Source organism: Colletotrichum costaricense (genome assembly GCF_030867565.1).
Source record: "Colletotrichum costaricense strain IMI 309622 chromosome Unknown Scaffold_9.1, whole genome shotgun sequence".
Classification (NCBI taxonomy): Eukaryota; Fungi; Ascomycota; class Sordariomycetes; order Glomerellales; family Glomerellaceae; genus Colletotrichum; species Colletotrichum costaricense.
Window position 1 is genome coordinate 285,464 of NW_026848238.1, and position 24,069 is coordinate 309,532.

Below are 24,069 nucleotides of genomic sequence, written 5' to 3' on the forward strand. Positions count from 1 at the left end.
GTGGTGTCTTGCCGCAAATTCCCGGTATGCCATCTGCGCCATGCCCAACTTCTCCTCACATTCAATCAAAGTCTCCGAGTGCTGACCTTGCATTCACGGGTGGGCATTACCCCGGAATTTCCACCGCAGGCGCCTTGATGAGGAGCCCGTCCGAGCCAGCCACCGGCGATCCGCTCCCGAGCATGACCCCACGATGCCGCCGCCTAAATCGGGACAGCGGTCGATGACCTTTACCGGGTACGTTTTGGAGAATGTCTCGGACCACTTTGACAGGGGTGTGGACTGACTTGTGCGCGATTCATTGGGCGACAACAGGTGCTGGACCTGCAAGAGGCGCAAGGTGAAGTGTGATGAGAGGTCTTCTGGTTGTGGGAACTGCGAGAAGATGAAGATCCCTTGCGAAGGCTACGGCATTAAGCTTCAGTGGATCAACGTTTCGAACCCATTTCTTGAGCAGGAGAAGCCTGGCAGTAGCAGTAATGGCAGAGGGAGAATACGGATTGGTAGGATTCTCATCCCATTACTTACCCTTTCTGCCCCCATGTCCTGGTATTAGTGGCTGATGCACATTTGGGGCCCTTTACAGGCCGTGATACAGGGCCAGAATATCAGATGAGAGACATTGACTCCTTCTTGGCATCCCTTGAAGAAGCACCAAACTCAAAGGGCATCATACAAGAAGGTCCTTTCTCTCTTTTTCAAGCCCATGACGGTAGTCACGAATCTGGCCAGAGTCACGACTTAGGAAGTCCCGATATTGCAGCCTCGGACTGCTCATTGGTCACCAATGCTCATCACAGCTCAGAATCAACACGGTCCCAGAAGGACGCAACGACCTCACCTATCTACACTGACTGCGCAAGCTCAAGTCCTTCATTCTCGACAGCACGAGAGGACGGATCTCCAAATCAGATTGGGCTCGATGTGGAGCTCATCAGAACCTCGGAGGATGACCATGCCACACCAGAATTCCAGCTCCAGGAAGAGTTCAACTCTTCGCTGGGCGACATTGCAGACCTATTAGAAGACTCAGTCGAGTTGTTGCCGATGCAGCCGCAAAATAACATTTCATCCATGAGACTACCGAGACGAATATCTACCAGCATATCAGGCGACGCAGTCATCGATAGACTTATGCATCACTACGTGGAGAACATCGCGAGCCTACTCCAGCCCATTCCACATCCCCAGAATCCTTATCGAAAGCTCTACGTCCCGGCAGCTCTCCAGGCAATATCGGAATGGCTGCCGAAAGCAAAAATGGCCACACCTACCGTTTCTTCAGTCATTTTTCACTCCCTTATAGCATCATCTGCTTTCCATCTCGGCAATTGTGGCCCCGAGCAGGCGAAATACCTTGCCCTCGGGTCGCAGCATCGCCAAGTAGCGCTGCATTGCTTACAGTCCGCCATCAACCCCGCCATGGCAACATCGGAATACAAGCTTCTCATGGTGGCCATGTTATCAATGGTGACCATTAGCAACGTGAGTTCCTTATCCCATTCCCCAAATGTGATGTGTGAAGTATGCTGAGCTTTATCACACAGTTCACGACAGGCAGTGATGCCGACTTTGTGGTCCACCTTCAAGGCACAAAACAGCTGCGGAAAACGCGAAGGCGATGGAAAGTCATCAGCAGAGCCACGCGGCAACTGAATGAAATTAGCGACTTTCTCTACCTCCTCACTCGCACAGTCTCATTCTCCTTCACGCCAGGGCCTTGGCCATCAGAGGGTACAGAGGATATAGACGAACCAATCGCCTCGCAGGCAGAGCCCGACAGCTGCTTCGGGTATATGTACGGGATCACACCCGCCATCGCTGTGGATATCGAGGAGACCTGCCGACTGGCGGAGTATCTCCTCTGGTACGAAGACACCGAAGAGCCCATCCCAGAGGGACTGCTCGAGGCCTGCGAAAGCCTTGGCGACCGACTCTGCAACTGGTCTCTAGGCCTCGAAGACGTCCGCCAAGCGATGAACCAGGATGCCGAAACCCTGGAAATCTTTCAACACCACGCGAATGCGTGGCATTTGGCTGCAGTCATTTACTACCACCGACGCATCCAAAAATGTCACAGCGAAAACCACCAGCAGCTCCTCGCCGAAATCGCCGAACACATGCACGCTGTCGAGGACATCAAAACGCGGTCGAAGTCCACAAAGACCAACTTCATGGCGCCCATAACGTGGCCTGCCTTTGTAGCTTCGTGCGACGCCAGCGATCGCGGACCGTGGGAGCACTGGTGGGAGAGGATCAAGTGCTACCGTGTCGCCAACAGCCGGACGCAGTGGAAGGTGGTTCAGCGTTTATGGGAAAGACGGGATGAACTAGAGCAAGCGGGCGTTGATACGTTTGATTGGATACAGGCGTTTAAAGACTTTGGGATTGCTTTGTTCCCAATCTGATTGTGAGATTATGCTGGCGCAAGGCATGGGATAGGGATTATTGGCGCTTTGATGATACTCCTTTAGACTTCTGAACTCTGTACATCAAGTTGAGAATTTGTTCACCTCGGCTACTAGTTGCAACTCGCTAGCTTGATAGCCCGACTTCGACCTACCTACCTTAGTCTCACCAGCTCTTCTCCCATCCTCTCTCGGAGCCCAGATCTTGAGCCCGTTGAGCTACCCCAATGCAAGTCGACGGAATGCAGTGCCGTCGCCGCACGCAGCTAAGTGAGGTGAGCTTCAGGCCGCGGGCCGAGCATCGTCCTCCTCCCCCGCATTCTCCAAGTAACATCACGATCCCAACCAAGACAAACCAAGACGAACCAAGCAAACAATCCGTCTTTTCTCCGCTCCGCCGATCCCTCAACACATTGATCTACTGCAATCAAGGCAAATGCTACCCAATCCCAGAACTTCCCTCACATCACCACGTGGGTCCGTTGTCAGTGCGGCCAACGTTCCGCTCACCTTGGTCGAAATAAGCAACGCGGGGTAGGTAGACTCCCGCCCTCGGGCATGGATATTTGACCTTGCGGACGTTTTCCGGAACGGAGAGTAGCCGCACCCCCTCCTCTCCATTGGATGTTTCAATCTGCCGAGCTTCTTCGCCGATGGGGCTTACACTCACACGTACCCCAGCCGCTGACGACGGGAACCTTTGGCAACCTGTTTGGGTTGTGTGGGCTGCGTCCGAACCACGGAGAGATACCCGAAGGTTTATATTCAGGCCATAGGGCGCAAAAATGGAGGTTGATCGCACTCGTTCCATGTGATTGTGATCGTGATTGCACTCGACCAACTTTCAACCTTCATCGACTTGCGGAGCCTGAAACTCTAGTGAATGTTGGCACCCTCCGACACCTAGCTCAAGGCCAACACAGAAGGCGATCCAGCATTGCCACGATGGACTCCTCGTACGCTTCGCGCCACGAGAAACTTGAAATCTCAGAGCTCGAAAATGGAGAGCATGAGCCTGTCACGAAGAAGGGGGAGATTGAGCGGATCGATGCAATAGCTACGGCGCAAGGCACAACGCTAGCTTCCTTTGCGCATCTGGATGAAAAGAAGATCCTGCGAAAGGTGAGGTTTTCATGCCCATTACCATCGTCAATGCATGGAGACTGACTGTTGAACTTCCAGATGGACATTCGACTCATCCCGATGCTGGCTTTACTCTACCTACTCTCATTCCTGGATCGCAAGTTTCCATCATTCCTTTCCTTTTGAGACTTATGACTGACAGCCCGGCCAGGTGGAAACATCGGAAACGCCAAGATCGAAGGACTCCAAGAAGACTTGGGAATGACGGCCGATCAATACAACTGGTGCCTCACCGTCTTCTTCTTCACCTACGCCGCGTTCGAGGTCCCGAGCAACCTGTTGCTGAAGAAGCTCCGCCCGAGCGTGTGGCTGCCGACCATCATGGTCGCGTGGGGCCTCGTCATGACCTTGATGGGCATCGTGAAGAACTACCACGGCCTATTGATAGCTCGCATCTTTCTCGGAGTGACGGAGGCCGGACTGTTTCCCGGTGTCGCAGTAAGTATTCTCTATGCTACATGTTACTATCAATTATCATTTCGGTCGGCGCGCGAGTGACAGTGTTAGCTGATAGATGATTAGTACTACTTGACGATGTGGTACTGCCGCCACGAAATCCAGCTTCGCCAAGCCATGTTCTTCTCGGCGGCTTCCATCGCTGGTGCCTTTAGCGGTCTCCTCGCGTTCGCGATTTCCAAGATGGACGGCATCGGTGGGCTGGAGGGATGGCGCTGGATCTTCATCCTTGAGGGTATCGTGACCGTCCTCGTTGCCGTCATGGCGTTCTTTGCACTCCACGACTTCCCTGAGACGGCCAAGTTCTTGACTGAGGAGGAGCGAGCGTTTATTGTCTTCCGACTGAAATACCAGGGCCAGGTGCAGGGCAAGCAAGAAAACCGCGTGCAAGTTGCCGAAGCGGAGGAGTTTAAGTGGAAATACGTCGTGGACGCGTTTACCGACTGGCAGATTTGGATCAACATCTTTGTGTACTGGGGTGTAAGGCTTCCTTTGACCACTATCACCGATGTATGGATGCTGACATTGGGTACTAGATTGTATGCCCGCTCTACGGAATCAGCCTGTTCCTCCCGACCATCATCCGAAACCTAAACTACACGTCCAGCACGGCGCAGCTGATGACTGTGCCGATTTATATCACGGCTGCAATTCTCGCCGTTATTGTGGCGTATATATCAGACAGGGTTGGCAAGAGAAGCCCCTTCATCGTCGGGTTCTTGTGCATGATGATTGTTGGATTCTCAATGTTAGTAGCCTATCGTGTTCTTCTCAGAGAGCTCCATGACTGACCGACCCACTACGCAGGTGCATATCAAGCTCGAACCCCAAAGTGGTCTACGGAGGCGTCTTCATAGCTGCTTGTTCCATCTACCCCGCCTTCCCAGGAGTCATCAGCTGGCTCTCGAACAACCTCGCCGGTAGTTACAAACGAAGCGCAGGAATGGCGCTCCAGATCGGCGTGGGAAACCTCGGTGGCGTAAGACACCCCCGTCTCAATATGATGTATGGATTGATGAGAGCAAAAGTACTGACTTTGAGAAGGCCATGGCATCCAACTTTTACCGCCAGAAGGATGGCCCGCGATATATCCTAGGCCACGCCCTCGAGCTCGGGTTCATATCGGTCGGTATCATCGCAGCACTGATTCTCATCTTCAGCTACATTGGCATTAACAAGAAGCGCGACCGGAAGATGGCGGCTGGGGAGGACAGCAAGTTTACTGCAGAGGAGCTGTCTGGACAGGGTGATCGAGCCGTAACTTTCCGGTACATGTGGTAGCGGCAGATGTTGATGGAGATGTCGTAATCTACGCCAAAGTACTCAATGAAACGAGATATGAGAAACTACTTATACGTGGTGAATGATGACATAAAAGCCTCAGAAATGCTGGATGGTCTCATAGCAATAGACGACCGCACCTCTCAGGCTCTGGGAGGCAGCTCGTATGTCCTACCGACAGGGTGTCGTTACTGGGAGCCCATACGATTAGAAACCGCTCTCATTGCAAGTTTGACTCGTGCGCGATATGACTGATTCCGGAGAGGGCAGGGTCCGAGTGGGGCCGTAGTGAGGGCCGGGGCTCGGGAACACCGCGCCTAGCCCCGGCGGGCAATACGGCAAGGGTTCAAGAAATGAACACTGTATGTATTGTAGCAGTCCCAGTCTTGAGGCAGCGGCTGTCTGTGGCGGAGAATTTTGAGAACGGCACATTATCCCAGGCTTTGTTCATCTGAACTTAGCAAGTTATGCTTACTTTCAACTACCCTCGCATCTTTCACTCTGAGCCTGCGACAGGGCTCTCATCGCGTGTTTGCTCATCTCATCGACGTCTCATTCAACTCATTTCTTTTTTTTTCCATTTCAATGGAAACGTATTGTAATTGCCTTTCGAACACTGTAATTGTGAATAGGTTAAGATATCCTGGCACGCTAAGCACTGGACGTGGAAGTATTCAGATGTTGTATTCAGTCATGTACAAAGCAGAACACCTCGAGATGTGTGACCGAAGTAGTTGACTCGACGTGAACGACCCGAATAGGTTAATGATGCACATGCAGAACGATACTGCCCTTGTCATTATGAGTAGTCTGCAGGCCTAGTGGAACGTTGATGTTACTGCTTACTATTCAATGCCAGCTCACGCAAACTGTCCTTCCAGACGCACTAAGGTGTGGCGGGCGGAACGCCGGGGTTCACAGGTGCGGGGCAACCGAATCCGCCCGTCTCACTTGCCCCCGGACACGGCAGCCCGAGCCCAGCGCAACTTCCCCCGGTCAACTGTCTTCTTTCCCAACAACGTGGCCTGCTACCGTGTCCTTCGGGTGTCATTTGCGACCTCTCTTGTTGACCCTCACATTCTGTGCTTTTGTCTTCTTTCTATCTCGAGCACTACGATAAATACCAGCTGGCCCATCACTGTAGGTGCCTGGCTCGGATCGCTCAGCGGAATATCAACTGCTTCCTTCTCAACCCAACACTACAGACATCATGGCCGCTGCTCTAGACGCCGTCCTCGCCAAGTACACCGCCTCTGGCCAAGACACGAATGACAAGCTGCTGGGCGCCTCATTCATCGTCATTAACAAAGATGGTATGGTCAGACTTCTTCCGGTTGTGTTCCTCAGACCTCCCCATCTGATGACAGCCACAGAAACCCTATATAGCAACGCAGCAGGTCGCCTTGATTTTCCCACCGAGGCGCGCCCTTGGGAACTCAACACGTTCACCTACGTAGCATCACTCACCAAGGCCATCACTTCCACCGCCGTCATGCAGCTAGTCGAGCAGGGCAAGCTCCGGCTCGACGACGACATGCGCAAGATTGTACCTGAGCTAGGAGACATGCAGATCCTCCGCGGCTTCGACGAAGACGAGAAGCCTATCCTAGAGGACAACACCACGCCTATCACACTCAGGTACCAGGATCATTGGAAAATGCCACATGACTGCTTTGGGTGACATACTGACGTAAACCACCCAGAATGCTCCTAACCCACACCGTGGGCCTGGGCTACGACTTGATGCCCGACCTCCAAAAATGGTCCGAATCCATCGGCCGCACCGTGACAAATCTCTCAGGTACGCTCGAAGGCTTCAAAACACCCCTCTTCTTCGTCCCAGGAGAAGGGTGGTACTACGGCACGGCTACCGACTGGGCAGGCCAGGCCCTGGAGCGCGTCACAGGCACAACCCTGAGCGCCTACCTCGCCCAGAACATCTTTGGCCCGCTCGGAATGAAAGACACGGGCTTCTGGCCGGAAAAGATGCTCCACGTCGCCGAACGGACCGCCGCATTCCAGATCCGCGGCAGCGACGGATCGTCTCTTAGTCCGGGGTCTAGTCCGCGCAACGTCAGTCCCAACGCAATTGACAGCGGCGGCGCAGGTCTATGGACTACAGCGCAAGACTACAGCATCTTCCTCTCTGCTTTGCTAAATAACACGCTTGTGAAGAAGGAAACGGCAGACGAGATGTTCCGGCCGCAGCTTGACGAGCGACAGGCGAGACAATTCGAGAAGCTCACGGCTGAGTGGGGTGGTTCGCTGGCGGTGGAGTTTGAGCTGGACATGGAGTTGAATCACGGGCTGGTTGGGTGTATCAACATGCGTGACGTGCCCGGGAAGCGCAAGAAGGGGAGTCTGCAGTGGAGCGGCATGTGTAACAGTCACTGGTGGTTGGATCCGGAGACGGGCGTTACTGGGGTGCTTCTTGTTCAGTCGCAGCCTCATGCTGATCCGGTTGTGACGAGGCTGTATGATGATTTGGAGCGGGCTGTCTACGGCGAGCTTCTCAAGAGATCGTAGGCTTGTGATGCCAGGTCTATGCACTATGCCAGAAGTACCTGCGATCCATATTATGAGGCAGCCTCGTCGGGCATCTCCATAGACTCGAGTACACTCTCCAAGACTTTCCTGCACTGCCTCCTATAGCGATACGCCATGGTCTGATTCCTCGTCGCCTCGGCCTCCTCCATCTCGAACTCGGACTGGTCCAGCCGTTCGAGCTCCTGCAGCACTTTGTGCTGTATGATGCCGATCGTCTGGAACAGCAAGGGCTGCGAGGCCGCGGGGACCCGTCCAGTCAAGATCATCCTCAGCCTCTCCAGATCTGCCTTGCTCCCATCGTCGTCATTACTGCCCTCTGGCACCGGAATTATCTCGCTCCGCTGCTCAGCCGTCGTTTGCGCGAGAACGAGCTCCCACACCATGACATCCTGCACATGCCGAAACGGAGGCAAAATCGCGTCCCCATCGACATCGCTAAGGAATTGTCCAGATCGCGCGGCCACAGAGCTCGAATCAGACACGGGCCTCAGAGAAATCAAATAATCCTTGGGCTTGTTGATCCCGGATGCTGCTGCCCCGGCGCCATCACCGCCTTTCTCCGCCGCAGCCTCGGCGCCACCACCGCGCTTCTGGACGTGGACGTAGTCGTTGTGCAAGACCTCCGATTCGGGGATGGTGAAGCCGTACGCCAGCATGAGTTCGGCGTTGGTCTTGGTGGTGCCGTAGTTATTGAAAACTTGTGCGCCGGGGGCGTACGTATCCAGCGTGCGCAGGCCGACCGTAGCCTCCTCATCCATCACAGCATCATCGGACGTCTCCCACGCGATCCTGGCAGTCGGGCTATGGTTCCCCACGTCAAACAGGGGCATCAGCAGAGAAAAGTCATCGATGGCGCAGCCCTCCGGCAGCGTGAGGGTGTGCTGCCTGTGGGCGGGGATGACGAGGGACGGGCGGAAGCTCCGACTGGTGAAGATGCAGTAGGCCCAGTTGTAGAGGAGGCGGGTGTAGTCGTGCCTGGCCGGGTCGTCGCCGAAGGCGGCGAGGGCGTGTTTGTGTTCGGCCTTGAGGCGGGATTTGATCTCGGCGATGGCGACGTGGGCGTTTGTGTCTTCGAGGAGCTCGATGTCGTCTGTGGGCCAGAGGGGCGGTAGGGCCCAGGCGGCGAGGTTCGTTGGCTGGGGGAGGGTCTTGATGTAGGGGTGCCAGAAGGAGGATGGGCCTTGAAGGTATTCCTTGATGAGGAAGAAGCGGCTGATGACGTGCGGTGGGACGGATTCGAGGAACGAGGAAGGGAATGCTTGGGAGGAAGAGTCGTGATGGAAGCCTGGGTTGGGTGTGGTGGTGGCGTTGAGGTAGGAGAGGGTCAGGACCAGGGGACAGGTGACGACGGTGTCGCCCGGGTTGACGCCGGCGCCGTCGGGGGAGACGCGGAAGGAGTTTCCGGTGTTGGAGTCGTTGTAGACCTCGACTGACGGGTGGAGGGCGGCTCCGTGGGACTTTGCCCAGCCGACTAGCTCATCCATCGTGGCTGGCTGGGCTGGCTTGGTGTGCACGTGGAGGGGGTGAGTGGAGGTGTGAGTGAGTGAACAAGTTCTTGTATGAGGATGAGCGTGTGAGTGAGTGTGAGTGTGATTGTGTGGATGAGAGTGAAGATGTGAACGAATGAGTTTGTGAGAGTGAACGTGATAGTGACAGGGTGTGAGCTAAAATAGCCTCTTCACGTTTTTGGCGCCGGCAATGCGAGTAATTCGATGTCCGGGCCTAAGCTCAAGGCACAGATCTTGGAACTCTGGACCCTTCTTGAGTTAGCTCGTTCTTCAGCAGATTAGATTGACTGGTTCTCAATCATCGGGCAGGCAAATGGTGTGCTGGTGTGTGTGGTTGACGTTCAGACTTTTTTTTGGGCGTTTTCTTCAGCTTCGGCGTAAGGGTCCCCGGTGTGTGCGGGGTTCAAAAATGAAAAGCTCGGTGAAGGTGGGGGTGTGTGAGGTCAGGTAAAGTGTTCCTCACCGAGAACTTGGAAACTAGTCATAGTGGCGTCAATAGAGTGGGAAAATCGGGGGGGATCGATGATCAGCCGTTTTCCATCGAATGATGTGGCTTTCTCTGACATGGGACCAGCGATGAAGAGACGCAGGTCCGTACGGCCATCCCTGCGTATCGTTCGTCTGATGGCTGCGCTGGACAAATCTTCATCAACGGCACACACTGGTGTTGGTGAGATGGGTCATGTCATTGATGACTATACGTAGTCCGGTAGTGTGGTCAGCCTTAGGTATTACATTTCCACTCCAGAGACTCATCTAGATTCATACCCCATGAGCTTGCCGATCATCGGAGCAAGCAAGGCTGATGTCGTACTGGTAGAACAGGCGACAAAATTGCTCGCCAAGTAGTATAGCTGAGGTCTAAGAGAACCCCAGCCTCGCAGCTTTCATACGCAAATTGTAGAGGCTTCCGGTTGAGAACTCCGTGCCTAGTGTTACGCCCGTCATCGTTCCTTAGTACTTAATGACAATCCCACAAAAGGTAACTAAGATTCAAAACAAGGCTTATGCTATCCCCAATCTCTCTGATGTCTTCCCTTCATCGTTCCAGAACCATGCCCGTCATAACTCGGGATATCATACACAGCCTCAATACCCCTTCCAGAAGCTATGGGAGTCTCTCACTCATCCCACGACCCATAGCCACACTATCATCACCCATCAAGCGGCTTCTGCGCAGCAAGAGTATGAAAATGCACATACGAATGCACACTCCGATCCAACAAATCCCTCCTCACCTCAATCAGAAAAACCTCCACCTCCTCAGGCGTCCACCCCAGACCCCTCGTAAACGGCCCAATCGTGATAGCATGCAACCCATCATAGATCGCCGCGCGGCAGTACTCCCCAATCTTCTTCAGGTCGTCGTCCTTCGCCCAGGGCCCCACGGGCACCTTCTTCACCTCGTGCGCCAGGTTGACGAAGCCCGCGGCCGCGACGTGCGCGGGGTATAGTTCGGCCGCGTTCATCTTGACATCGAGCTTGGCGAGTGCTTCTTTGATGTTGGCGACCATTTTTACGGGGGCAAAGGTCGGGGGCATGGTGTTGTCGTCGCAGCCGTAGACCCAGCGCATTTCTTGGAGTTCGATCCATCCGCCTGGTTTTGTGACGCTGGTGGGTGTTAGTCCATGTGAGAGAGTGTGTGCTTATTCCGTGTTTGGTATGTCCGGCAGACCGGGGCATCGTCACGGGCCATCCGTTGGAGACGGCTAGGGCTTACCGGTATGCTTCGGCGAACAGCTCCGGCCACTTTTTGATGGAGGGGGCCATGTTGCGGAGGTGGACAAAGTCAAAGTGGTTGTCCGGGTAGACCCATTCCACCTCGGCGTCGTCGACCATGAACCGGACGTTGGGCGGCACGAACTCGGGCTGGATCGGGCTCAGGTCCACGCCGATGATTTCGGCCTCGGGGTACTCATCGCCCACTATTCATATGCATTAGTCCGTCATCATTCTGCTACACGAGATCACCTCCACCCACGGAATAGATGTGACGAGAGTGAGCGGTACGTACTATCAATAGCCCATATCCCCGTCCCCGTCCCAACATCGATAATCCGCTGCGGATTTTTCAGCGGCGCGCTGTGCAGCTGCCCGCCGCAGAGGTGGACGACCATGGTATGCTTCATGTCCTCGCGCTCCTGCTCGTCATCGTCATTGGGGAAGTGGTACTGGCCCTCCTTGTAGCGGTGGTACCGCCGCCGGTTCTCGAAGCTGTAGTCGCGCACGTGGGAGGCCAGCGACGTCGACGCCCGCGAGGAGCCGGACTCGGTTCCGCTTGCGTAGCCGTCGTCTGGGCCTGGCGAGGTCGGGTCGGGGGTTAGTTCTGGGGCTGGGGTGAGGTGATCGTCGGCTGGGATTGGGGTACCAGGGGCTGCTGGTGCTGGTGCTGGTGCTGATGTTGTGGTGGAGCTGTGAGCATCGTGAGGTTGCGATGCAGTGGGGGGCGCGGTGGGTGCGGCGGGTGCGGCGGGTGCAGTACCTGTTGTTGAGGATGTTGCTGGCGGTTGCGCTGGTGTTGATATCGCAGGGGAGGGATCAGAGGCGTCTTTGGGTGCCGCTGATGCGGCTGGGCTGTCTGCCATTGTCTTGCGGTAGAACTTTGGAGTTCTTCAACCACAAAGCGCGAAAGGAAGACGGTGAGTTGAGATGGCGTGAGATGCGTCGATGGAAGGGAGCTCGGGAGGAGCTTTTGAGAAACTGTGGAATGGACGCATGGGTAATCCCCGAGGCGGGGGGAACTAGACCGAGGAGAACCGCGGATACCTTTACTACGGTATGGATAGCTTATAAGTAAGCATATGGTCTTGTTAATGGGCCTCGATCCGGAATAGACGGGAGACTGCGGTTGCAAATTTGGACGCCCTTGGAGACCATGGACGGGGTCTTTGAGGTCTCGAGGGGGCAGACTACTGGCGCCATCGCCCACTACTTTTTCTTTACAATCGAATCATAAATGCCGAAACCAGACAACCATGTCGCCGCCATTAACAGCCGAGGAAAGCCCAGGGGCACTAACCCCCACCAGTTTTCACCGTGAATGATGAAGCTAGCCCAGAGGCGATGCGACGTAAGGTCGTTGAGTGTAGAGTAAGGTAGAACATAAATCTAAATGCTCCCTGCATCAGTCCATTCAAGTTTCCCTGCATGAGTTGTCTCCTTCTCGTATCCGTACCTGTACGGAGCCGCACAGCAGCACAATGGAAGCCTTCAAACTCACCCTCTCGGACGGCAAGACCGTCTCCGGGCTCCACAGCATCCCGTCCCCCACGGCCTCCAACCCGCTCCGCCCGGCTCACCCTCCCCTCATCGTCGGCCTCCACGGCGGCACCTACTCGGGTGCCTACTTCGACGTCGACGACACCTACACCGCCCGCCACACCAGCGCTGCTACCGGCGTGCCCTTCATCGCCCTCGACCGCCAGGGATACAACGACACCACCCCCGTCGGCGACGACATTCCCGTGTCATCCTCTTTCTACGAGGAATGGGGCACCATGCTCCACCGCGACATCCTCCCGGTCCTCTGGGATAAATTCGCCGTGCCGAACGGATGCACCTCCATCGCGCTGCACTGCCACTCCCTCGGTGCGCCAGGCGCGTGCGTCGCAGCGGCGCTCTGGTCCGAAGAGACATCCCCCGCCTACCCACTCGCCGCCCTCACCATCTCAGGCTTCGGCAACGCAGTCAAAAACTGCCGCACAGGGGACTTCACGCCGGCAGATGATCCCCCTCCGTCACACGTGCACTTCCCGCACGCAGCAAAGGACGCGCTCATGTTCCCGCCGGGTACGGCGGACCCGGCGATGCTGACGCACACGGCGCGCCTGGACCGCCCGATGCCGTACCGCGAGATGGCGGATTTGCGCGGGAAGTGGCTGGCGAACTGGGAGGACAAGTTTGCGGGGCGGATCACGGTGCCGGTGTTGATCGGGCTTGCGGGACGGGACGGACTGTGGTTGTCGAGGGAGGAGGATGTGAGAGAGTATGTTGCGGCGTTTAGGAAGAGTCGGAGGGTGGAAGGGAGTGTGATTCCTGGGGCGCCGCATAATATCGAGATGAGTTATTGGTCTCAAGGGTGGTATGCGCGAGTGTTTGGGTTTGCGATGGAGGGGGCGGCGTCTTTGGCGATTGGTGATGGTGGTGGAGAGGGTGATGACTTTGGGAAGCATTGAAGTCTGTATGCTAGGAGAGAGTGCCTCAAAAGAGGATGGCATGGAGCTCTGGTGTTTTGTAGACTGCTAGGTATTGTGGTTCACTCTATTTGGTGTGGCATGAATGAGACGAATGGGATGAACAATATTCAAGGTAATTTTGAGAAATTCACAATATACACGGTACGAAAAGGATATCACACATGCCTTGTTGATACGGTATCCTCGAATTCAAGTGTCGGCTTGGCCGTTTCGATGTGCGAAGACAATGATGCGCGCATCCCGATGGTACAACTGATGACCCTTTGGTCGTGCCGAAGCTTAAGATGATCTCTTCACTATTCTCGTAGAACCTATAAGCCGTCTTGAAGATAAGACGCTTATCTATGTTTTCACTCACTTACATTTCAGATATCGAATTGCAACTGGTCATGGCTAACTCGGATACCCAAAGTTCCCGATGTACACATAACCGGATGCTTTCATAGACAGTCGACAAGGCTGTTGGGAATCTACACTCTCTCAAGTCTATCGGGTTTGGTCCAGAGAGTGCGTTGATGGTCTTCCATTTGAAGCATCGAAAACCCGGTCGATCGAAAAGATCTCATTGTATGATTGGCGCTATCAAGAAATATTGCTTGATCCCAGATGATTCGGCCAATGAAGCCAAAATAGAGGCATACCGGTATTTTCATCACTGATCGGTAGTAGGCCTTTCTTGCTAATGTTGCAGCATGGAAACGCCTGCAAACCATCTCCTCTATACCTACCAGCTTTTCTGGCGAAATTGAATTGAAGTTGAAAGGCGCAAATATAGTAAGAATAATCAAAGATCGATATCATGACTTGGAGAGGGTGGCAGGCCATTTGGAGCTGGCGCTGACGTACCCCATCGCAAAGGCCCAACTCAAGCTCGTGACAATGACGCCCGAATCTTGGCTTGTGATGCATAGAATGGGGGCCGAGCCGTCGCGCTATCAATCCAGCGCCACCTGAGTGCCCTGGCATGGATGTTCTAGAACAACGGCAAAAAGAGCAGGACACGGAGCAAAAGTGATGGACGACATGATCTGAGCAAAATTGGAGCCTCGGGTTCCTTTAGCTGATATGATTCGTCACCTAGGTGCGCATCAATCGTATGATCCTGACAACAGTGAGCTCTGCAGTCTGCACCTTGAACCATGCGAGACTTGGTCCAGTACATCGCGGTGATGACGCTGCTATGGATCTAGCAGCATAAGACCTGTCTGAAGATATCTCTCGCCGTGATTTTGAGCAGAAAAAACGTCACGCAAGGGCAGTCAGAAAGATTGGAAAAGTCGAGAGATCCTCTCAACTTCCCTAATAAGCACTTGCGACAGCTGATCGCGGGGTCGACGGGATGGAGAACCGTTGCGAAAGTTGCCCGGGGCAGGGATGGCACGTAGGCGGTGGAACCTAGGGTACTTGGAGAACCATCTTCGAGGTGTCGTGCCACGCTTTCCAAAGGCCAGGAAGTCTTCAAGTCCCCAAACACCATGAAAAAATCTATCGGCGATGATGGATCAACTTGATCAATGATTTGCGAGGCTTTTGATGCGGTTCTCTGATGTCGTCGACACGAATTCAAGGAGGAACTCCAGCGAGACCTCTCAACGACCTGCATGACCCCCGCAACCACCGTGACCCTTGTACCCGTTATACCTGGGACCCAAAACTAGCCGCTTCCGTACTTGATGGGCGCCGAGAATAGCGTCGTGGGCCGTGGTCTGTTTGGCATGGGCAAGCTAACGATTGGGGTACAGGTCGGGGTCGAGTTAAGCTGGCCCTCGCATTATTCTCCACCTCGGCGTGCTGGAATAAGTCGTCTATTATTGCAACGTTTGACATGGTCAAGGGAAGAAATGGCGCTTGAAAACAGCACTATACTTCGTCGACTTAATGGCCAGAGTCGCAGAAAGTAGTAGGGTAGCTAGCCAGACGGGCATGTCATATCGACCACAGCAAAGGGACTCTCTGTCGTTCTCCATGACGCTGTTCCTCGAAGAGGGGTAATTCCGGTGTCGGACTGTGGCAGGTATCGGTGATGTTCATCTGCTTCTCGTCAATCTCGGATTGGCAGAAGGAAGAGGGTGTGCTTAGTCGAAATGGCTGCTGGCAGCCGCATGTCGGCCTCATGTAAGATGAAAAATCTGTACGAGGCGCGGGGTCATTTCTACCTTTCAACTGTCTGTTCTTCCAGCTCAATGTTGGTGGGTGGTATAGCTCAGTAGGAATGAGCTAGATTCCTCGTAACTCGATGACAGCGCCTCCCACGGCTGATAAAGTCGAACTTCAGTGGTTTAAAGATGGCTATATGCTCACCGACTATTTATGTCCGTGGGCAAGGCAGCGCTTGGATGGCAGCGATGATTTTGAGGGTGTATGAGATGAGATGCGGTGTGGTGGTGCTGCTTGTGGGAGGTGTGTCCCGCCGTGGTGGCTCGTGTTGCCATGGTGGTGTACTATTGGTGTGCCATGGGTTTGTTGCTTCACGCGGCGTTTGTTGTTCTCGCTGCTGTTGTTTCTGCATATTAAAGAGAAGATTGTAGGAGAAACATGTGCCTTTGATGTTTGGAGTAAGGTAGGTACTCAAGTGTTCATCGAGATCAGATCAGGTGATGGAGGTTGGCGGTGTTGACATTGCACTTGAGGAAGCATCTCTGTGAACCTGAAAGTTAAGGTAACAGCAAGTGGGGTGGTGGCACAGTGGCGTAAGGTATCGGACAGTACGTACTTGCATCAGCCAACCTAAGACGGGGAGGAGGTATTACCAAGTCGCTCAGGCACTTCAACTCTCACCAGCTTGGGGAGATATTGAAAGGTACAGATGCAGTGTCGAAGTAAGCGGAGGAATTAACCATGAGGGCTCGATAGTTCAAATACAAGAGCAAGGCTATGGTTTGAACTTTCAACAAGCCTACGCCTCGGGCTTCTGGTAACATGCTCATGTGCCTTGCCTTACCTACCTTACTGTACCTAGGTAATGTTAGGCAAGGTACCTTAGGTAACGCTAGGTGCTGCAGTACTCGGAGGTGAGAGAAGTGGTGTAACTGTGGCTTTCAACGTGGAGTACCAAACGGCACTTCAAGAGGAAAATACGGTAAACGGACGAGGCACCAAGTAAGCCACTTTGAATAGAGGTTGACAAGAAGGCAGGGACGTAAAGTCTAGCTGGTAAGCCCCGTCATGCTAAATTCCCTTTACAACAGGAAGGTATCTTGAGGTAGACGACAGGGTGGGTGTTTCCCCCCACAGCCAGGGCATCTTACCCATGTCAACGTGCTTTCTCCCACGCGGCGTGTCGCCCCTGTCTCGAGCTGCCATGCATCACCTGCGAGTTGAGATTTTGAGATGGTGTCCTTCCGTGCCTCCCCATGCCTCCTTGTGGTGGCAGAACCTGGAAGTCGAGTAAGGTAGGTACCTTACTTTAAATACGTACCTAATCTGGCCTGACGTTGCGTGACCTCACGGTGACCGTTCGCGGACGGCCCCACTTGGCCGCTACCCGTCCGAACGTACCGGTCGGGGAAGAGCCACTGCATGCTCCTTCCTGGTCCTACCTTACCTTCCATGTCACCTTTTGTGCTTAGGTAGGTACCTACTCATGCAGGGCACCTCCTTCTGCTTCCTTTCCTTGATACCTGGATGTACTCTGCCATTTGCATGACTGTGCCTCTTGTTCTACTCGCTCGTTACATGGCACTCGATACCGCATGTTAAAACTGTGCCTGCAGCAGGTACGGTCGGTACGGTCGGTACGGTCCAAGACACATCCAAGTCCAATGCAAAATTCAAGGTGAGGGCAGGTGAGGTGATGTCCAACCGCTCCCTCTCTGACAATGTCTTGTCCTGTCCGAAGGCGCAGATACGGCAGGAATCGTCCCACGGCGGCTTCCCCAACCCGGTCAACCTCTTTAGCAACCTGACCTCCTCCTGCCTTTCCGCCCTCCTGAGGTCGTCTCGTTGTGCCTTTCCATGTTGCTGTTCGCTTCAGTTGTTTCCCAGTCCGGCAGCTGCTTCCCAATTGATCCTTCCCATTGATGTTCGTCCGCCTACCAGCATCCCGCGTCCCGTCTGCCCCCCTCCATCCCTCAGCCTGCCTGACACGCCTCCCACGCCTGCCACGCTTGCCATGCCTCACTCTTAGGTTGACCGTGTCTGCCCACGTTACTTCCTTCGCTCCAATGCCTACTCCAGCCTGCCTCATCACAAAACTCTTCCCTCCCCTCACATGGAAAATTTCTCTCCCTGCTTCACTTCTTCTCTCTCTCAACAATTCATCTCTCAAGTCTACCGCTCAGTAAGGTAGACGATTGTGCTCAGCACACCTCAGACTCTGCCCTGCAAGAGGCATCGATTCCATCAGCGACACTTCCCTTACCTATTCAATACTAGACCCCAAAGCTCAATCTCGCCAAACACCGCCCATCATGGTGAACCCTAAGCAGCCGGGTCGCCAGTTCTCACTGGGAGCTTCCGCTCACCGCAGGAGACAGATGAGCAACATGCACGAGCAAGGCAATCATTTTGGTCCAGCTTTGACTGTGAGTTAACCCCTCCCGCCTATTCACGATATCCATCGCCTTTCCCCGCATGTCTCACTTTCATGGTCTGATGCGTCCATTTCACCCATTGTGTGAGACAATGAACCGAAGCTTCCGCTCAATTGATGAATTTCTGTCCTGGTTGTTTGTTAACTCAGTTCACTTTGTCGCTATGTTCCTTTAGTTGCTTGCTATGCAGCTTTTGAACGAAAACAGGAACTTCACTGACAATACTGTTACAGACCCTCTACTGCGGTATCTCTGCCGTTTTCGCCGACTCCCACACTGCTGTGGTTGCCCTTGCGATCCATGACACTGTCTACCTCTTGGACTTCACGGTCAAGCATATCAACCTTGACGATAGCTCCCAGACCGGCAACGATGCTATTGCCGACTATGTCATCAATACTCTTGAAGACTATGAGCATGCCAACTTCTCCAAGTTCATTGGCGCTGGTCTGCCCATGACCCTCAAGTACATGAGCCAGACTCTGTGCTCCCGTCTTTGGCTCGAGCTCGACATCGTCCCCGTTGTCTTGCGCCCTGACGATGAGCACAAGGAGAAGAGCTTCTGGGACATCAAGCGCGTTGACGAGCAGGCCGATTCCATGGCCCGCAAGTGCATCATGTAAGACCGACTTTTTTGTTGCCTCATGTGCTTTGTGACTGACGAAATATTGCAGGAATTTTGGACCTTCCCTCGTTCCTCTTCTCCAGGTTGGCTGGAGAGGTGTCGTCCAGACCGACGCGGGCTTCCGTGTGCAGCTCAACACTATCCAGAACCACAAGGATACCTGCGGTGCTCCGACTTGGGATGCCACCATGTTCTTTGCCAAGCTGCTTCGCGAGAACAAGACCAAGATTGCCTTCTTCAGCAGTACCCCTCAAGGTGGAGGAGTCGCCTTGATGCGACATGCTCTCGTTAGGTTTGCTCGAACTATTGGAGTCGACCTGACCTGGTATGGTATGTTGTTTTCCGCATTGGACCGAGACCACGTTGCTGTTGGAGAATCGTACGGATCTGACATCATAGCTAGTGCCCAAGCCAAGGCCTGGCGTCTTCAGGGTGACCAAGAATATCCACAACATCCTCCAGGGCGTCAGCCACCCCGATCAGCGCATCTCGGCTGAGGAGAAGCAGTCCATTATCGACTGGATCACGGATAATGCCAACCGTTACTGGCTTTCTGAGGGAGGTCCTCTGCGACCCCCCGAAGAGGGCGGAGCCGACGTTGTCATGGTGAGATTTCCCCAAACCCAGTGTCCCCCCGCTAGCTGCTATCCCCAAGTTTTGCTACCCCTCCCCCACTTGCACAGCTACCCCTCCACGGATGCTCGCTCGTCGGGTTCGCCCCACCCCTCTACTGCTTGACAGGACACCACTGCATCACATCCCAGCTACGATCATGGACGGCTGCTAACATTGTATGCCCCATCCAGATTGATGACCCGCAAATGCCTGGCTTGATTCCCCTAATCAAGAAGATTACACCGGATCGTCCTGTCCTCTATAGATCCCACATCCAGATTCGCAGCGACCTCACTGGAAAGGCTGGCTCCCCTCAGGAGGACATCTGGAGCTTCCTGTGGAGCAACATTCAGCATGCCGACATGTTCATCAGCCATCCCATTCCCATCTTCGTTCCGCACAACGTGCCTCGCGAGAAGGTGGTCTACCTCCCGGCCACCACTGATTGGCTCGATGGTCTAAACAAGCCTCTTAACAAGTGGGATACTGGCTACTATGGCCACATCTACAATACTGCCTGCCGTAACCAGGGAATGACTGAGCTGGAGTGGCCTGCGCGCAAGTACATCATCCAGGTGGCTCGCTTCGACCCGTCCAAGGGCATCCCCACCGTGATTGACTCCTATGCCGAATTCCGGCGTTTGTTGGAGGAGAAGGGCGAGACGGACATCCCTCAGCTCGTTGTCTGTGGCAATGGCTCAGTCGATGACCCTGACGCGAGTATGATCTACGATCAGACTATGAATCAGCTCGAGAAGCATTATCCTCACCTCGTCAAGGACTGCAGCATCATGCGCCTCGAGCCCAATGACCAGCTCCTCAACACCGTCATTGCCAACGCTCACGTTGTCCTTCAGCTCTCTACCCGCGAGGGTTTTGAGGTCAAGGTCTCGGAGGCGCTGCACGCTGGCCGTCCAGTCATTGCGACTCTTGCTGGCGGTATTCCGCTTCAGGTCAAGGATAACGTCAACGGCTTCTTGGTCAAGCCCGGCGACTACAAGGCCGTTGCAGGTCATCTGTTGAACCTCTTCACCGATGCTGACCTGCACAAGAAGATGAGCCACGCCGCCGCCACTGGTGTGAGCGATGAGGTCGGCACTGTCGGCAATGCTCTGGGCTGGTTCTACCTTGCCGCCAAGTGGGCCGAAGTCGGTGTCAAGCCTGGTCTGCGCGGCAATGAGCGCTGGGTCAATGACATGGCTCGCGAGGAGGCCGGCAAGCCTTACAGCGACAGCGAGAACCGTCTACCTCGTCACTTTACTGAGAAGAAGGAGATCCCCGTCGTCTCTGGAAAGACTAATGGCCAGAACGGTGATGATGACCACTAAATGTCTAGGGCTGATTTCCTGCGAATGAACGTATTATGAGGTTGTGACATGTTGCGGCTAGGACTTGGAGCGCTGAGAAATCATGGTATCGTGGAAAGAAAAAACGGCGGTTCTCGGGGTCTTTCATAGACTGAGATGTATGGTTGCTAGATGGCTTTCTTCGTCAGTACTCGAATTGATATCCCCACTTTAGTACGACTTTAGTTTGTGAAACTGCAGATGTTATCTTTAACTGATGGCGAGAGGCGAGAGATGATCAGAGAGATGGTGTGAAGATGGGGGATGAAATGTTTCGATGAGGACAATTGTGTTGGGGTGATCCCAGACGACACCAGGTGACAGGTTTAGCTGGCGGACGGCCGAGAGCGCCGCGCAAGCCGCAAGCCCCGGTCGGATTTCCGATTGCTACATCTCCAGTCTCACCGCGAATCACTTGAATCAGTCAGTTGTCGCGGCCCGCCGCGCGTACCCAACGCACCGGGCTGCGAACCAGGGCCTTTTTGGGAGCTGATCCTTCCGATTGATAAGCCAAGCCGCAGCCACAAGCTGCCACCTCCCGAGCTGTGCCTCTCTTTTTTTCTCTTTTCCTTTTGTTTTATCTCGACTGGACATGGCTCAACAGTGTTTCTAGATCTGGTGTGTTCCTTTTCCAAATCCGTACCTTAAGTTTGTCCCAAGGTGAACATTATGGTTCACCTCGTCTCGGCCGCCGCCGTCTTGGCGCTATCTGCTGGCCTGGGTTTATCTCCGGCGACGGCTCTCGTCTCGGCCGAGCCCATTTCGGCGCCGCGACCGCCTAATCATCAATCACCACCTTCAACAACATCATCGTCGTCAGTCGACTTCGCGCCGAGCGCGGATCATGCGCGAGAGAATGCGGTGCACATCTTCAACGCCGTACACTCTGCCATGCGGCAATGGGGCTCCTCGCTGCATCACAACGGGCTGGGTCTCATTCCCGCCACGGTGCCCAAGGGCACGCTGCTGTATCACGGCACGAGGTCGAATAGTACCCCCGACAGCTTCGAGTGGCTCGCGTTCGAGATGGAGCACTCGGAGGGGTTCGCGAGGAGTTTCCGGGGCGGGAGGGGGTCGCCGCCTCCGAGGCCGCCTGGGAAGGGTAAGGGTCCCGGGGGTCCGCCGGGTAGTGGTGGCGGTGGACCACCTGAAGGACCGCATGGCTCGGAGCCTATTCTCATGATGGGACAGGAGGGAAGTCAACGGCCTATTGGGGCGGATGTCGACGACGATGATGACAGAAAGATGCCTCCTCCGAAGGGACCTGGTGGACCCGGCGGCGGCGACGGGAAGCCTGTCCGGGGATACTTCCACACCTACCGCGCGAAGCGGGATCTGAAGCTGCTGTACCTCGACGGCATGGCGGCCGGTAAAACCGGCATGGGCACGCTCGACACACAGGATTTCCTGCTACGCGGTCTCAAGGAGGCGCCCGGGTTCGGGGAGTGGGACCGGGCCGCGGATATATGTGATGTCGTTGAGGCGTGGGGTCTGGACGGTGTGATTAGGATGGAAATCGGCTTCGAGGCGATTTACTGCGACTTCCACGAGGGACTTGCGCTCGAGAGCGTGCTGCGGCGGCCGTGGAATGATGTCCCCGAGGCAGGGGGCGGTATCGACATGTTTGAGTGGGCGAGGGCCGTCGGGCAGCGGTATGATGGCATCGGCGGCGGGCGGGTGAGGCTTGGGTTTGGGGGGATGGTGAGCGGGTTGTGGTATCCTTTGAATGTGAGTAATCCGAATGGGAGGGTCGATATGCCGCGCCTGGGACGGTTGACGGAGGCGGAGAGGGGGGTTATGCTTGGACGGGTTGAGGAGATTGTGAAGGGGGCGGGGTGGGAGGATGGGAGGGTTGATTGGCAGGGCGTTGTTGATATGATTGTTACGAGGCATGGGGATCGGATTGAGACGTTGGCGGATGAGGGGGCGGATGGAGGGGATGAGGGGTTTGTGGCGCAGGTTTTGACTGTTACGAATACCTTTGTGGATTATCCGAGGGATGCGGACGATTCTGCTGTTGTTGCGAAGGAGCAGAAGGGGGAGGAGGAGGATGGGTACGTGAGGGAGGCGCGGGAGCGGTGCGTGAAGCACTTTTTGACGCCGGCGACGGTTTGGAAGGCCGAGTGGACGCCCGAGGACGGGATGATGTACGTTGCTGTCGAGGCTGTCGTCCAACGGCTCTGCGGAGACCTCTTTGATGTCCGGGGTCTCGTTCTACAGGCGTTACCGGCGTTGGTCGGGGCCGTTTCCGAGGCGGAGGTCCGGCGCGTGGTCGACGACAGTCACGGGGACGACGATAAGAAGCTCGAGGGTGCGGTGACAAAGGGCCGCAAGGTGATTCAGGCGCTGAAGGAGGATTTCGGGTGGAGCACGTGGAAGAAGTGTAGGCCTGGGTGCGACGTCGGGGAGATTTGCTTCATTGCCATGTGGCCTTTTGGGCTGAAGGAGGATCACTTCCATCCGAGCTGTCATAACCGCAGTTCGTTGGCGGGCAGGGATGGGCGACGGGGTACTGGGAAGGGGTATTGGGAGTGGGAGCCTAGGCCTTGAAGGTGGTGATGTAGATGGAATAGGAGGGGCGGGGTAGATTTCCTTGGTGTTTCGATTTGGATCGAGATGTTTCCTAGATTCTAGCTCGCTTCTATATCGTGATCCTGACACGGTTCTGACTTTGAACCTTTTTACTGGAGAGTGAATACGACGCCGGTGATGTGTATTCACCTCGACGAGGCAGGATACTTGAATACCTTCCTCTTCGTTCCTGTCACCAAGCGCTTCGGGTAAGTTGGTCGAGGGGTTCATGGGGGAAGACCCGAGTGTGGATCTCAGTCCCTTCGACCACCGGATCTGACGTATGGTTTTTTGTTCGATTCCATATCGAGGAATGACTTTTCGTGAACTTTCTGGAAATTGTTATAAGGCTGTTGAAGTGAAGAGACAGATGATAGGCATCACGCACCACTTGACCGGATTGAATTAGCCAGTACATCTGCTCTTCATGACGAGGGCAGTGTTTTTCTTTTTAGTATATTCAATGCTCGAGTTCGTATACGAAATTCGTGATGCCAGCCTAGCCAGGACAGGCGATCTTTCTCTTGTTCGTCTTCGTCTGGTTCTTATGGCCACTCAGCGGCGACGACGACCGCGGCTTGAGAAACATACAAACGTGAATGTCACTCGACCCAGAGAAGCTCTAACGATCTAAGATTCTGCTCGTTCACCATGGACACCTGACTTCCCGGGTTGACATCTACCAACAGAGCAGGTTCTCAAGGTGGCCATATTTCGCCTCAATGGAACTCTCGCGATGGTAATATATCGGAAGAGCGTGAGTGACAGCATGTTAATTGGTCCCTTCAATCCAAGCGTCGGCGTTTTCTTCCCGTTGAGCCGCCTCTTGGGATCGATTTGG

The 24,069-nt window shown here is 54.7% G+C and overlaps 8 protein-coding genes across 8 annotated transcripts; 6 read left to right on the top strand and 2 right to left on the bottom strand.

The window, feature by feature from the left end:
• Window positions 1–193: 193 nt before the first annotated feature.
• On the top strand, window positions 194–2,408 carry CCOS01_08912 (uncharacterized protein; the record flags this gene model as incomplete). Its single annotated transcript, XM_060457072.1, has 4 exons — window positions 194–237; window positions 316–503; window positions 587–1,485; window positions 1,548–2,408. 4 exons carry the CDS (start codon window positions 194–196, stop codon window positions 2,406–2,408), a joined length of 1,992 nt encoding a protein of 663 aa, XP_060311772.1.
• A 945-nt stretch (window positions 2,409–3,353) lies between these two features.
• On the top strand, window positions 3,354–5,499 carry CCOS01_08913 (major facilitator superfamily transporter; the record flags this gene model as incomplete). The annotated part of the gene is made up of 8 exons (XM_060457073.1): window positions 3,354–3,535; window positions 3,591–3,652; window positions 3,703–3,989; window positions 4,074–4,487; window positions 4,544–4,755; window positions 4,815–4,986; window positions 5,052–5,275; window positions 5,436–5,499. The coding sequence occupies 8 exons, from the start codon at window positions 3,354–3,356 to the stop codon at window positions 5,497–5,499; spliced, it is 1,617 nt and encodes a 538-aa protein (XP_060311773.1).
• A 999-nt stretch (window positions 5,500–6,498) lies between these two features.
• On the top strand, window positions 6,499–7,814 carry CCOS01_08914 (beta-lactamase; the record flags this gene model as incomplete). The annotated part of the gene is made up of 2 exons (XM_060457074.1): window positions 6,499–6,926; window positions 6,992–7,814. The coding sequence occupies 2 exons, from the start codon at window positions 6,499–6,501 to the stop codon at window positions 7,812–7,814; spliced, it is 1,251 nt and encodes a 416-aa protein (XP_060311774.1).
• Window positions 7,815–7,864: 50 nt separating this feature from the next.
• CCOS01_08915 (SET domain-containing protein) lies at window positions 7,865–9,319 on the bottom strand (the record flags this gene model as incomplete). Its single annotated transcript, XM_060457075.1, has 1 exon — window positions 7,865–9,319. One exon carries the CDS (start codon window positions 9,317–9,319, stop codon window positions 7,865–7,867), a length of 1,455 nt encoding a protein of 484 aa, XP_060311775.1.
• Window positions 9,320–10,497: 1,178 nt separating this feature from the next.
• CCOS01_08916 (TAM domain methyltransferase) lies at window positions 10,498–11,928 on the bottom strand (the record flags this gene model as incomplete). Its single annotated transcript, XM_060457076.1, has 3 exons — window positions 10,498–10,954; window positions 11,064–11,268; window positions 11,358–11,928. 3 exons carry the CDS (start codon window positions 11,926–11,928, stop codon window positions 10,498–10,500), a joined length of 1,233 nt encoding a protein of 410 aa, XP_060311776.1.
• Window positions 11,929–12,543: 615 nt separating this feature from the next.
• On the top strand, window positions 12,544–13,518 carry CCOS01_08917 (uncharacterized protein; the record flags this gene model as incomplete). Its single annotated transcript, XM_060457077.1, has 1 exon — window positions 12,544–13,518. One exon carries the CDS (start codon window positions 12,544–12,546, stop codon window positions 13,516–13,518), a length of 975 nt encoding a protein of 324 aa, XP_060311777.1.
• Window positions 13,519–17,948: 4,430 nt separating this feature from the next.
• CCOS01_08918 (glycosyl transferase group 1) lies at window positions 17,949–20,639 on the top strand (the record flags this gene model as incomplete). Its single annotated transcript, XM_060457078.1, has 5 exons — window positions 17,949–18,062; window positions 18,305–18,690; window positions 18,746–19,026; window positions 19,100–19,302; window positions 19,503–20,639. The coding sequence occupies 5 exons, from the start codon at window positions 17,949–17,951 to the stop codon at window positions 20,637–20,639; spliced, it is 2,121 nt and encodes a 706-aa protein (XP_060311778.1).
• A 687-nt stretch (window positions 20,640–21,326) lies between these two features.
• On the top strand, window positions 21,327–23,207 carry CCOS01_08919 (uncharacterized protein; the record flags this gene model as incomplete). Its single annotated transcript, XM_060457079.1, has 1 exon — window positions 21,327–23,207. One exon carries the CDS (start codon window positions 21,327–21,329, stop codon window positions 23,205–23,207), a length of 1,881 nt encoding a protein of 626 aa, XP_060311779.1.
• Window positions 23,208–24,069: the final 862 nt, after the last annotated feature.